Source organism: Balaenoptera musculus, chromosome 1 (genome assembly GCF_009873245.2).
Source record: "Balaenoptera musculus isolate JJ_BM4_2016_0621 chromosome 1, mBalMus1.pri.v3, whole genome shotgun sequence".
Taxonomy (NCBI): Eukaryota; Metazoa; Chordata; class Mammalia; order Artiodactyla; family Balaenopteridae; genus Balaenoptera; species Balaenoptera musculus.
In genome coordinates, this window is record NC_045785.1 from 127,051,538 (window position 1) to 127,065,694 (window position 14,157).

The following is a 14,157-nucleotide window of genomic DNA, read 5'->3' on the forward strand; positions in this document are numbered from 1 at the left end:
CTTGAATGATTATATTGACGGTGAAACTGCATTTAATACCTATAACCACTGAGGACTCCTAGCCTCATTTCCTTTGAAACGATATATGAAAAAAAATACCACATTGTTATTTCATTTTCTTACCATCCCCATAAAAATGAAATTTCTTAGAAAAATGTACTAAATAAACTCACAGCTCTCCATTCATCTCAGAAGCCTGTAGAAACCATTTTGGCTAATTTTTTGATGCATTCTTTAGCAACAAAAGAATAACCAGACCATTTTGAAATACAATTATAACTACCTTTCCTGTGTTTCCTTGAAAACAAATAATCAACAAGATAAAAAACAATATTCTCATTAAACATCCTGAATTTTTATCAGTAACCTACACTCTGAAAACTAGTAACTGTGTCTAGGAAATAAAATTTAAATTATAGCCTTGACTAAAAAACTGTTAGTGGAACTTATTTTTTTTAACACAGTTCATTTTCTCAGTAACTTTAGTTTTGTTCCAGATTTGTAGTACATTAATTTGTAATAGTTGATTTGATAGACATCAATATATGCAAATACCATTAAAATATCACATTCTATCTAATGTAGTTTTTCCCCAGTTTCCATTTCTCTTGTTTATGATTTTACTGAGGTTGTTTTCTGGAGGTTGGAGAGGGCTTAGGAAAACTCACTTCTGTTTATTGGTCTCTGAGTTAGTACAGCCATAAGATGATGGAACTCAACTCAAACTATCAAAGGAGGTGTCCTCACTGAGTTCTGTATCAATATGGTGACCTCCCGGGAGGGGGAAACCACCAGGTCGCCTGAGGAGGGGTGAACTGGCTCAGGTCAGTCACATTTCTAATAACTTCCCCAGTGATACTGAAGGTTGGTCCTCAAACCACATTTTAATAGCAAGAATCCACAGTACTTTAGAGAATATACTACCCAGAACTTCAAATCTGAATCTTTCAACTGAAAATGCCCAGACATTTTATAGCCTTTTCATAAGCTTTATACTAATATTCCATACACATTTTTAAATTGGAACAGCTTCAAACATTGCCAACCCAGCATTTTGAAAAATATATGAAAATTTGAAATGCATGTATAACATGGGACTCAACACTTGCCCCCATGGGCAAGGGACTCAAACACTTGCCAACAAGAGGAGAAGCATGCCATTCCTCTAGAAGTGAGAAAAGCTTTGTTTCCTTTGACACTGCTTCTTAAATACAGCAGACACACACATTTATGTACACTTTTAAAAATTCACAAACCTCCAGAGAGCAAATGGCATTCTAAAAAATCATGAACTGATAAATTATTTCATCCAAATGAGATCATGAAGTATACTGCTAGCATGATGTTTTAAAAATAATAAATATGAACTTACCATTCATGGAGTGATGTCACTGTGCCAGGCGCTATGCAAATTGCTTCACATGGAATATCTTCTCTAATAGAGAGTCTACACGGAGGTCAACAATTTTAAAGCTTCTTGATAAATACTGATTGTGTAATCACCTGAATGATGAACATGTATTTTGTATCTTGCCCAGACGCTGTCTTGCTTTTTCTGGGTCTCTCTCAAGTCCTTATTCAGTCCTTAACACTGGTAACTACTGCTGAGTCAGGCTTCTCGCACAAAGCACATCCTTGGTAGCACCTGCCAAGGAAGAAGCAGCTGGGCGCACTTAGCAGTCTTTGCCTTAAGTGGCTTGAAATGGATTCAGACGGGACCTAAATGGAATCAGACATTGCACTCTACCCATCTCCACTCCCAGGGCACTGGACAAAGCCCCTGTTATGCCGGAGTAATTCTCAATGATGCCTTCTCTGTGTTCGGTTCAAGACAACCATCCTCAGTGTGAAAAAATGCCCGGATTTCTCATCCACTGGCCAATGGGTGGTTGTTACCGAGAGCAACGGCAAGGAGCAAAGTGCTGTCTTTGACGCAGTCATGGTCTGCAGTGGTCATCACACACTCCCTCACCTCCCACTGGAGTCATTTCCAGGTGAGGCCTGTGGGGATCCCCAGCTTTGGGGAGTAGGTGTCCAGGTACTTTATATTCAGGTTGGATTGTCAGGCAGAATTACCTAGCTACTGCAACTCGGCATAATATTGAGATCAGGATAGAGCTAGAAAGATGAGAGACTCCAAACACCATCTCTGTTTCTGTTGAGCTCTTTGGGTCTTCATTATCAGCCAGCCTCCCTCAAAGTCACTAAATATTACTCAGTATTTCAGAGAATTCTCACCCAAATTGGTTCTCTGTTGGAGAGGTCCTTTCAGCCATGTGCTTACCTTGTGACTTTGCTACATCTTTGGAGACTTCCACAGAGCCACGCCCACAGCCAGGGTTACTGGGGAGAGTTTCTGGAAATAAGTGCTCCTACAGGACAGTGAGGTTTCAGGGAGCACAGGGAAGGAGGTACCTCCCAGGCCCTTCCCTCAGAGAGCGTATCTCCTTCCCAAGGCCTTCAGGAAAACATCTGATACGGTGGTTCAGTCCAAACCCCACATTATTCAAACCACCTGAGGAGCTTTTAAAGTTCTAATGACCTTCAACGATTCAATTGGTCTAGGGTAGGCCTCCGTCAATTAAGGGCTACTCAGGTGATTTCAATATTCAGCTGGGATTGAGGCTTACTGATCTAAGGCAGTGGAAATCTCAATCAGAATCAGCTGGAGGGCTTTTAAAACCACAACTTGCTCGTCTCCACCCCTAGCATTTCCAACTCTGTAGGTCTAGTATGAGGCTGAGAATTTGCCTCTCTAACAAGTTCCCAGGTAATGCTAAAACTGCTGGCCAAGGGACCACACTTTGAGAACTAATGATCTAAAGGCTCTTTCAAGCAACCCACCATCAAACACAAATACTTTAACAAAGTCATGTTTTCCTGGGAAAAGACAAAGAGATGCTTATCTTCAAAAAGGCTTGTCCAGTAAGTTGCTGACTTACTGCAAAGTGGAAACTATCCTTCACCTTATAACGTGCCTTGTTTTTAGTTTATTTTAGTTTTTGTTTGCTTTTGCAAAATAAGACTGATGAATGTTATTCTAATTATTACACAATTGTGATAATAGTACTTCATAATATGTTTAAGAAACATTTAAAAGAATATATGCTATGTGATAATAAAGTATCATTGTACAGTCCAAAATAGGATAATGGGTAGCTGGAAACCAACACCTGACTCTGCTCTATTAATCAAAACCAATTGTTTGCTCTCTAATAAATATCTAAGCTGCAGCCTCTGAAATCAACTCTTTTGGTCCTGTACCATATGCTTAACCTAACATTTCTTATGTGGTTCATACTTTGAGATTGCCAGTTGGCCTTGATACTGTAACTTCCCTAAGAGGGGAAGAGACAAAACAAATGATTTTCCCCAGAAAGGAAAAGCTGACGGTGCAGTTTTATTGAATTTAATTTGACATAGTTCATGGATTTCTCTTTTCTTCCCCCTAAAGGTATCCAGAAGTTCAAAGGCCAGTATTTCCACAGCCGCCAATACAAGCACCCAGAGGGATTTGAAAGAAAACGCATTTTGGTGATTGGAATAGGAAACTCAGCCTCAGATATTGCAGTTGAGTTGAGTAAGAAGGCTGCTCAGGTAAGATGTTCCCTGATTACCTTGTACAGTGGAGGAGAGGAAAATCCCAGCCATGTAACTAAGGCTCCATTGCTCATTAATTGGTTGATTCGGTGTTTGGTTGCCCAGTGTGGTATCACAGAAAATCTGGAAATCAAGAAGCCAGAGTTTATCTCCCAGCTTTGCCACTAATCAGCCTTGTAACCTACAGTGAGTCATTTTACTTCTCTGGGCTATGGTTCCCTCACTTAAGTTTGGACCAGATGACTTTCAGCACAGGAGGCCTTGTTTCAACCCAGGGGGCTTTATGAGTTGACCTGTTCATCTTTGGGGGAGTGCCTTTTAGAAATTTAGTGCATATTTGAATTCTATTTGAAATGTAAATAATCCTTAGTTTCCAAGAATCATTAAAAGAAAGATTAAATAGACAGTAAGACTCCCAACCATAATCACAGATATTTAGGTGCTCCCTGAGGCCTTCCAACCACTGTTATCTTTGCACCTGCTCAGGAATGACACAGCTTTGCTTCCAGAGTCAAACATTACAAGATACAGATAATGCTGACAGAGGTGGTTGGGAATGGCAGAAAATAAAACCCTTTTAGAAGGACAGACCTAGGCAAAGATGGGAAAATAGCTAAGGTTCCTCTCCCCAAAGCATCCCCTCTCAACAGGGCCTGGACCCAGGGGCCCTATCACTCTGATGTAGCCCAGCATCTTCTGGCTACACAGGACTTGCAGTGGCCATGTCTACAACCAGCAAAACTGTCCAGTCCTGAGACTCACACTGTCAGTGCTCAAGATGCCAAGTAGCAAATGTGATAAAAGAACATAGTGCCTCCCCAGCAGGTTGATGAAGGGGTTCCACTGGGACCTGTCAGAATTACCACCCTGGTGACAGAGCAGGTCACTAACACCAGAAAGAGATTTACTAGACCCAGGAGGTCCTCACCTTTTTTCGTGAAAAGAAACCACTTTTCACTTTTCAAAGCTTTAAGACCTCAGTGTGAGGTGGATGGACCTAGAGTCTGTCATACAGAGCGAAGTAAGTCAGAAAGAGAAAAACAAATACCGTATGCTAGCACATATATATGGAACCTAAAAAAGAAAAAAGAAAAAAATGGTCATGAAGAACCTAGGGGCAGGAGACAGGAATAAAGATGCAGACGTAGAGAATGGACCTGAGGACACGGGGAGGGGGAAGGGTAAGCTGGGACAAAGTGAGAGAGTGGCATGGACATATATACACTACCAAATGTAACATAGATAGCTAGTGGGAAGCAGCCGCATAGCACAGGGAGATCAGCTCCCGCTTTCTGACCACCTAGAGGGGTGGGATAGGGAGGGTGGGAGGGAGACACAAGAGGGAGGGGATATGGGGATATATGTATATGTATAGCTGATTCACTTTGTTATACAGCAGAAACTAACACAACATTGTAAAGCAATTATACTCCAATAAAGATGTTAAAAAAAAAAAGACCTCAGTGTGAAGAACAAGTGAGGAGGCAGTAACTGTAAAGTCTTGGAGAAGAGCCGACTCAGGTAGGGAGGCACAAGGTCCAGTCTCTTTCCTGTTGGGAATGCCTGCCAAGCTTGAGGCAGGGAGTATGATCAAAGGAGCTGACTTAGCTGTCAACCAAGGAAAGCTCCGTACTAGACCACTACATGTTACAGGTCAGTGATTTGGACTTAGAAAAGATGATCCAAAGATATCAAATCTTAGATTGCAAGAGTCTATTTCCTTATATGGGCCTTGCCATGTAAAAGCCTGTCAGTCATACCAGATTCAATATTAAGAAACCACCTTTGCTATATTTGTGTGCCTTTCACCTCATTAATCTTTACATAGGATGTCTCTTCAATATTTATTGGATTAATAACATAATTGATAATTATGATAAAATGTCTTGCACAGAGTAATGCACTCTCAACCCTTCTGTGAGAAGAGATACATAGGAGCTATGTATGTAAGGGATAGAACCAGGTGCATCTGCAAAGCTTAAAATTATAGCCTAAACTCACCTTAGTCCTGAGTGTGCCCTGCTTCTGTTAAAGGAGGTTCATGTTCACAAGTATATGGCATGCTCTATCACAGTCCAAAAGCACCACTCAAAATACTGTGGGATGGTGCTGAGTCATCCACACACTCTCTCACCAAAAACCAGATCTCTGACCCTTGGCCTGAAGTATGCATCTCAGGGAAAGAAGCCTGATCCTAAATCCTGAGACATATCACACTGTTGCAGCTAGTACAGCTAGCCAGATTAGACTCCCCGCTGTAAAGATGGTGACAGCAGAAAGAGAATGAATAAAATAGGCAGAGCTTCCAATGTGAAACATGGATTGATCCTAAGGAAGAAGGGCAGACAATAAGTAATGGAAAGAGACATTCATGGAAATATTTGAGGTATATTATCTAATACGTAACCAAAGTATTGCCAAGTCAACAAAAGGGAAACAGCAGGAGAAAATCAGGATATAAGCGTATTACCACACACAGACCAACAATTCAACACCATTATACCATTTTATGTAAGTGCCACTTCACAAGCTAAGGAGTTGAAGCCCCAGCAAAACTTGTCTCCAAATTCTGGCTCACTCCAGATATGTGGCACTATATGAAACTCCTCTCCTCCAGGCTAATTTTACAAAATAATAATACCTAGCAGTACTTATCACTTGCCAGGCAATATTTTCAGTACTTTATATGTATTATCTCATTTAATCTGTACAATAATTCTATGAAGCAGGTACTATTTTACAGAGAGGGAGAAATGGAGGCACAGAGAGGTTAAAGTAACTCACCCAAGGCAACACAGCTTGCAAGTAGTGGGGCTGAGAGTCAAACCCAGGCAGTCTGGATCCAGAGTCCTAGATCTAGAATCCATGATCTTAAACTCCTAAGTGAATCAGTTTCCTTGTAAGTGAATCTTATGTGTTTATCAAGGACAGCCTTGTACAGCAGAACTCATAGAGTTCTGGCATGTAAAAGTACTGGCATATAAAATTTTAAGAAGCAAGTCAAATATGCATTTGGTCAATGGGGGAGTAACAGTAAACAAGGTAAAATATATATTTGAAAAGAGATATAAATGCACACCTTGAAAACTAGGGAAATATAAGTCTACAAGGTAAAGAATACATCTGACATATACACACTACTATATACAAAATAGGTAATCAACAAGGAACTACTGTATAGCACAGGGAACTAACTCCACTCAATACTCTGTAATAACCTATATGGAAAAAGAATCTGAAAAAGAATAGATATATATATATATGTATAACTGATTACCTCCTATATTAACTTCCATGTAAAGGAATATCTATGAATAGTAAATGTTAGATTTTTAAACTCTGAATTTTTAAAATAAATTCAAAGTTAAAAATCTGGTAACTTAATCAAGATATAGAAACTGATGGAAGGAATCATAACATATATGCTTTTAGAATTTATGCAGTAGTTAATAAAATAATGCTACATTTAAAAAAAAAAAAAGTACATCTGAAAGGGGATTCAGAAGTGCACTTGAAGAGAATGGGAATCACAGTATAAGTTCAGAAATTTATTTTTTCACACACATACACACACACACACACACACACTGTATTTTATTTTTACAAGAGGTAAATAAACTGACACCAAGCATTGTAAATGGATGACCACAACAAAAGCAACAATGATTGCAATTACCAAACACGAAACACACTCATACTATATCATAATACTGACATTCAGTCCAGTAATCCTCCACTGTAACAGCTCCTTTACTTTGCAGTGAAAATTGATTTGTATATTTTTTGCCTCTGAGTCCTTGTGGGATTTTTTTATTATTATTCAAACAGAAAGTTACAAAAATTATAATCATTCTCATCGGTCAGCTCAGTCCCATGTAATTAATTTTTTTTTCATCCTGATCTTTGTTAGCACTTTTATGAGTTCATCAGTTTTCCATTAGAGTTCTGAAAATGCTTATTCATTCAGTTCAGAAGTATAGTCAGTATTTTTAACTTTTAAAATATATAAAATGTTATAATATATAAAATATATAAATATATAAAATATATGAAAGAACATAACAATGTTCTTTCAAGTATGGGAAGAAGCTGATTTCCCTTGTTATTCCCTCTCTGGGTATATACAGATCCATATATTTGTGCCTATCTAGACATTAGGCTGTAATCATACATTTCCTAGGATTATAATTGCATACCTTCCCTATAAAAACAACTTGTGGTGGATGGAAAAGGTAAGAGGAGGGAAGGAGCATTGAACCACAACTTCAAACATGGCAAAAATGTGTGGGTTTTATGATTGGTTTAGCCCAAAGATTTTCTCATGTTTCCATGAAGTTCTCAAGACTATGGTGGTCTTCCTCCATCAGCATAAGTACTACTGGTTCCCACTTGCATGATAAAGCTGCCCCAGAGCTGTGAAAACTAGAAGGTACTTCACTTTGAGGTCAATCATCTTTAAAACAAAGCATTTCAGCAAATTCTGGGGCCATACATGTGATGTATTATCTACACAGTGGGTTCCTCCCAAAAGAGATGATGCCCTAGTTTAAACTGCATCCTTTTTTGCTCACCAGGTGTTTATCAGCACCAGACATGGTTCCTGGGTCATGGGCCGTATCTCTGAAGATGGCTATCCCTGGGACATGGTGTTCCACACCCGTTTTAGCTCCATGCTCCGAAATGTCCTGCCACGAAGAGTTGTAAAATGGGTGATGGAACAACAGATGAATCGGTGGTTCAACCATGAAAATTATGGCCTTATGCCTCAAAACAAGTAGAGTTACTTTGCTTTTTTATGGTATACTCATTGGTAATCAAGGATGTCAGAGGGGTTTCTTTTTGCAAAGAGACAAATTGCTAACATGGTAGTTCAAACTACAACCTAACAGTATGGGTATCATGTAGCTCCTGGATTTTGAATTCCAAATTTGTTCTGTATGCCTTTTAAAAAGTAAATATTTAAGAAGATGAAGTATAAATATTATGAGCTGCTCCAGAAAGTAGAACTAGGATCATGGGAAGGACTTTCTAATACCCAGAGCTGTCCAACATTGGAAAAGGCTGTTTTAAGAGATTGTGACCTTCCTTTCAGAGGGTGGGTGGGAAAACTGATCCAAATTCTACATCTGTTAATTCATACTTTGCTAACTCTGTACACCATAAGGGTTCTTCCTGTGGGTAGCTTTTGAGAACATACTCACTGCCTGTTAATCTGCTATACATCACTGATCTTATAAACACAAGCAAACAATATGGATGTTTATTTTTCTTTATTTGATAACAGGCTCCTTCCCTTAAAAAAAAAAAAAAAACAGAAGAGGTTTGCAATCTTTCAACAAATGCAACGTGGCTGCTATATTCTGAGATCTGGTACATGTACCATGTATCCTTATTTTTTTAACAAGATGGTTCTCAAATCTACAAAAAAGGAAATTCCAGAAATACAACCAGACTTTGCTCCACCATTCATGCTATCAGATACATACGGAGACTCCACGTATATTTGGGATCAAGAAATATCCCCCAACTTAATTCTATGCATTAATTTTCACACTGATCCCTTAATAAGTTTCAAAACTAATGGGAATTTAACAAAGTTTTCCTTACTTACTTATGATCAGATAGATAGAAATTAAATGGAACATCAAGATAATTAAAGGTAGATAACATAAAACAACAGAAATATCAGTGGGATATTCAACTGGAATGCTCAGGAACTGACCATAGGCAATTCTTGTCTAAGCATTTTGTCTAAGCCCTTAGGAATTTTGTCTAAGCCCTTAGGAATTTTGTCTAAGCCCTTAGGAATGCCTCCTTTTTTGTCTAAGCCCTTAGGAATGCCTCCTTTTTTGAAATGTGTTTTGCCCACATCATCTACGTGTTTTTCCTTATTTGTTGAGGGAAGAGATATGTGACACGAGAATAAAGTCAGAGAGTAAGGCTTGGGGTAGCCCAACTAGTCAAGTTAGAAAGTTTTATGGATATTGGAGAAACCTCTTTATTCCCAGAGCCAAGCCCATAAAATATCAAGAGAGTTCAAGACCCCTCATTAAATACTCTTTCTGAGTGTTTTCTTCCGCATGTTTCAGATACCTTATGAAAGAGCCTATACTAAGTGACGATCTTCCAAGTCGTATACTCTACGGAGCCATCAAGGTGAAATCAAGAGTGAAAGAGCTCACAGAAACTTCTGCCCTCTTTGAGGATGGAACAGTGGAGGAGGACATTGACGTCATTGTCTTTGCAACAGGATATACTTTCTCTTTTCCCTTCCTCGAAGATCCACTTGTTAAAGTAGAGAATAATATGGTCTCGCTGTACAAATACATGTTCCCTCCTCACCTGGAGAAGTCAACCCTTGCATGCATTGGTCTTATCCAGCCTCTAGGTTCCATTTTCCCAACTGTTGAACTTCAAGCTCGTTGGGTAACAAGAGTTTTCAAAGGTAAGTGAGTGGGCAAGTGAGTGGCTGAGTGTTTCACACCTGGTGGATTTTGCTCAATAACAAGTTTAGAAAAGGAGGTTGCCAACAAGGAGGTTGCCAACCTTGGCTGCTCTCACAAAACTGACATCCTAAAAAGTTAGCAGAGAATTCACAAAATAACCAATATTGGGATACGATAAAAATAAATATCTGCAATCATTCCTTTAAAATATTAGAAAATCCAGAGAATTTCAGTTGGCATAATGTTAAGTAAATATTATTTTTTCTTGGACTAATGAGAGAACAGAAGGAAGGAAGACATCTATGACTCCTAGTTTTACCTGTAAGATGTTTATAAATTCCTCAGAATATGTGCAAATCAAGAGACCTAGGGCCTACTCCATACTTAACTCCAAATTAACTCTTAATACCTAAGCAGCTCAACCTCACAGATCCCTACAAAGCTATAAAATTATTAAAATATTTCTCTCTGAGCATCGTGTAGCACTTTGCACTTCTCAGAAGGCTGTTACTATCTCCCTGATCCAGGGCTCAATTCAGCTGAACAAAAACTTATTGAATACTTAGCCCTGTGCTGGAACTTGGTAGGATAGAGAGAAATTTAAATGGATCATTTTAAGATAATAAGACATGTGCTTTGTCAGAGGACTGCATGGAGTGTGTGGGAAAAGAGAAAGGGTGCTTAGCAACAGCAGAGTTTGGATAAAGGAAGGGCATGTGGTCAAGGAAAACTTCCTAGATAACTGGGTTTCCCAGGTGCAGAAAAGGGAAGCAGAGCACAGAGGTGTGATGCAGATGAGGAATTATTACAAGATACTTGACATTCCTAGAACATGAGGTGTGAGGCAGAGAGGGGTGAGAGAATATTCTTAAAGAGGAAGGGGCCAAGACACAGGAACCTTTTAAGACATGCTAAGGAGCTTGAATATAAAATGTATATCAGCTCTTCCCAAATTTAGCTACACATAAAAACCATCTGATGGACTCTTAGGGACCCTGATTAAGTCTGGCCTGAGGACCCAGTGGCTCCATTTAAGAAAGCTCTTCTGGGGCTTCCCTGGTGGCGCAGTGGTTGAGAATCTGCCCGCTAATGCAGGGGACACGGGTTCGAGCCCTGGTCTGGGAAGATCCCACATGCCGCGGAGCAACTGGGCCCGTGAGCCACAACTACTGAGCCTGCGCGTCTGGAGCCTGTGCTCCGCAACAAGAGAGGCCGCGATGGTGAGAGGCCCGCGCACCGCGATGAAGAGTGGCCCCCGCTTGCCATAACTAGAGAAAGCCCTCACACAGAAACGAAGACCCACCACAGCCAAAAATAAATAAATAAATAATTAATTAAAAAAAAAAAAAAGAAAGCTCTTCTGCCAGAAGACTCAATGAAAGGTGAAGCAAGGACCAGACATGATCAGATTTTCACTTTTGATAGATTATTTCGACATTAGTGTGAAAGATAGATTTGAAAGGCGAAAGGAATAGAGTCTCAGAGACCAGTGAGAAGGCTGCTGTAATCGTCTATACTAAAATGTGATACAACCTCAGCCAGGCAAAGAGACAAAGTGGAGAAGAGAGATAGTTAAGAATCAAACCAGCAGGACGTAATGCTTGGCTCCATGTAGGAAAATTCGAGGAAAAGAGCAGAATCAAGGGTGACTTGATCAAGGCGGATCTCAGGTGGTGGAAACTGGGTGGGGAGCAGTGCTGGGGCTATAGAGGGAGCATGTGGAAGAGGAGGCAGGTCTGAGCAGGAGGGCTTCAGTGATGAGCTCAGTTTGGGACTCATTGAATCTGAGATGTCTGATGACTAGCCAGGGACGCTGACCATTCTTCAGCATGTCGGAAGTTCCAGGGACACCTGTGACAGGGGACGGAATCACAAGCCCACAGGGATAACTGACGTCAATCTTTCTCTATCCCCACTGCCCTACCTCAGTTTGTGCCACCCCTTCCCTCACCTGGTTTACTTCAACAGCCTCTTAACTGGTCTTGCTGCCTTTTTTTTTTTTTTAAACATCTTTATTGGAGTATAATTGCTTTACAATGGTGTGTTAGTTTCTGCTTTATAACAAAGTGAATCACCTGTACATATCCATATATCCGCATATCTCCTCCCTCTTGCATCTCCCTCCCATCCTCCCTCTCCCACCCCTCTAGGTGGTCACAAAGCACCGAGCTGATCTCCCTGTGCTATGCGGCTGCTTCCCACTAGCTATCTATTTTACATTTGGTGGTGTATATATGTCCATGACACTCTCTCACCCTGTCACATCTTACCCCTCCCCCTGGTCTTGCTGCCTTTAAACTGACCTCCCTGGAGCCCATTTTCCAAAATTCAGCACCTCAAAGAACCTTTCCAAAAGGCAAATCTGATCTTGTCCCCCACGGCTTCCCACCACTTTCAGAATGGAGCTCAAGCCATCTGGGACGGCTTCCCAACTTCTCAGGCTCACCTTCCCTCTCCACCTTCTTCTCTAACCCCCCACTCCCACCTCAGAGTCCACGCTGTAGCCTGGTGATCCCTGGGCAACATCACATAGAACTCAATGCGAGTGGCGCACCCTGGAGTTCAACGACACAGCAGCCCTGACCGGTATCTCATGGGTAAATGGCCAAAATTTAATTGTAGGAATCAATTGATTGTAGGAATCAGTGGATTGTAGGAATCAATCAACTAGATAAAGCAATGAAATGGAATCAAACCCACTACTCAACCAACCTTTTATTTTCTAGGCTTGTGTACCTTGCCCTCGGAGAGAACTATGATGGCAGACATTATCAAGAGGAATAAAAAAAGAATTGACTTGTAAGAATTTTTAAAAATTCTTTACATGGAACAGTGTTTCTCCAAGTATAGTGATCTAACTACTCACAAGAACCACCTAGCTGCTTCTAAAAAAGCAAATTCTTATACATGCTACTTTAAGATCCAACTACTTAAAAATAGTAATTTCACCAAACAAGAACATTTATCCTTGACCTAAATTTATTTGTTTTATATGTTGTCCATGTTAGATTCTGTATCCTCTCACACTCTGTGGTAAAGAGGAAGTGGGATGGGGGCAATGGTGGTGACAGTAGCCTAAGCATCTCTGGAAAGTTAGCTGGAGGAACTCCCATCAAAGCAAATTAGAAAGGAGTTGGTGTGAAGTGAAGGTCAAGGATTTACATTTTGTGATGAAGTGGAATGGAGTTCAATAGAGATCAAGTACATAGGAAAGTAGACTTGGGGGCCTTATATCACGTGTAGGGGTTATCTCACGTTCAAATTCTAATTCATCTACTATATGCCAGCCAGAGTGCAAGGTACTTTAATAATTTAACAAGCAAATATTAAGTGTCTCTTCTGTGCAAAACACTGAGCTATGCTTTCATCTGTGTTATCTTGTGAATCTTTGCAGCAATCCTGACTAGGTTTACTTGCTAGGAGACTTGGAGAGTTATTCAAAACTCATTTATTCATTCATTCATTCCTTCATTCTTTCAATAGCTAATGAATACCTAATGTTCTTATATAACTTAGCACATTTTGTGAATCTGTCCTTTATTCTTTCTTCATTAAGGTTTGGAGAGAGCAACAGCCAGATACTGCAGACCAGTTACATCGACTACTTGGACGAGCTTGCCTTAGAGATAGGTGCAAAGCCAGACCTCCTCTCTCTCTTGCTAAAAGAGCCTAAACTGGCTGTGAAACTTTATTTTGGGCCCTGCAACTCTTATCAGTATCGCCTGGTGGGACCTGGGCAATGGGATGGAGCCAGGAGTGCCATCTTCACCCAGAAACAAAGGATATTGAAGCCTTTAAAGACACGGGCTCTAAAAACTTCATCTAATTTCCAAGTTTCCTTCCTGTTGAAAATCCTGGGGCTTCTTGCTGTTGTGGTGGCCTTTTTTTTCCAACTTCAGTGGTTCTAATATGTCAGCATAATGCTTTTGGCTTTCACGTCAGTCAGTACCTCTTAAAGAGAAAAAAAAGAAGACTAAAAGAAAAAATATGAAATCTAAAGTCTAAATTTTAGAGTTGAGAAAAACAGAGTGAGAGAGGTAATTGTGGAGAGTTAGTTAGAAGACTTAGGTCTATGTGTAAAACTGAAATTGTGTCATGAAATTTCTTTGCC

General features: G+C 40.1%; 1 protein-coding gene across 1 annotated transcript in view; it reads left to right on the forward strand.

The window, feature by feature from the left end:
• FMO2 (flavin containing dimethylaniline monoxygenase 2) overlaps positions 1 to 13,954 on the forward strand; it is a 38,651-nt gene extending 24,697 nt beyond the window's left edge. The window contains exons 3-8 of the mRNA XM_036845965.1: positions 1,832 to 1,994; positions 3,455 to 3,597; positions 8,175 to 8,374; positions 9,690 to 10,045; positions 12,773 to 12,845; positions 13,603 to 13,954. Coding sequence (XP_036701860.1) covers positions 1,832 to 1,994; positions 3,455 to 3,597; positions 8,175 to 8,374; positions 9,690 to 10,045; positions 12,773 to 12,845; positions 13,603 to 13,954 — 1,287 coding nt within the window. The remainder of the gene's footprint in view (positions 1 to 1,831; positions 1,995 to 3,454; positions 3,598 to 8,174; positions 8,375 to 9,689; positions 10,046 to 12,772; positions 12,846 to 13,602) is intronic.
• The last annotated feature ends 203 nt before the right edge of the window (positions 13,955 to 14,157 follow it).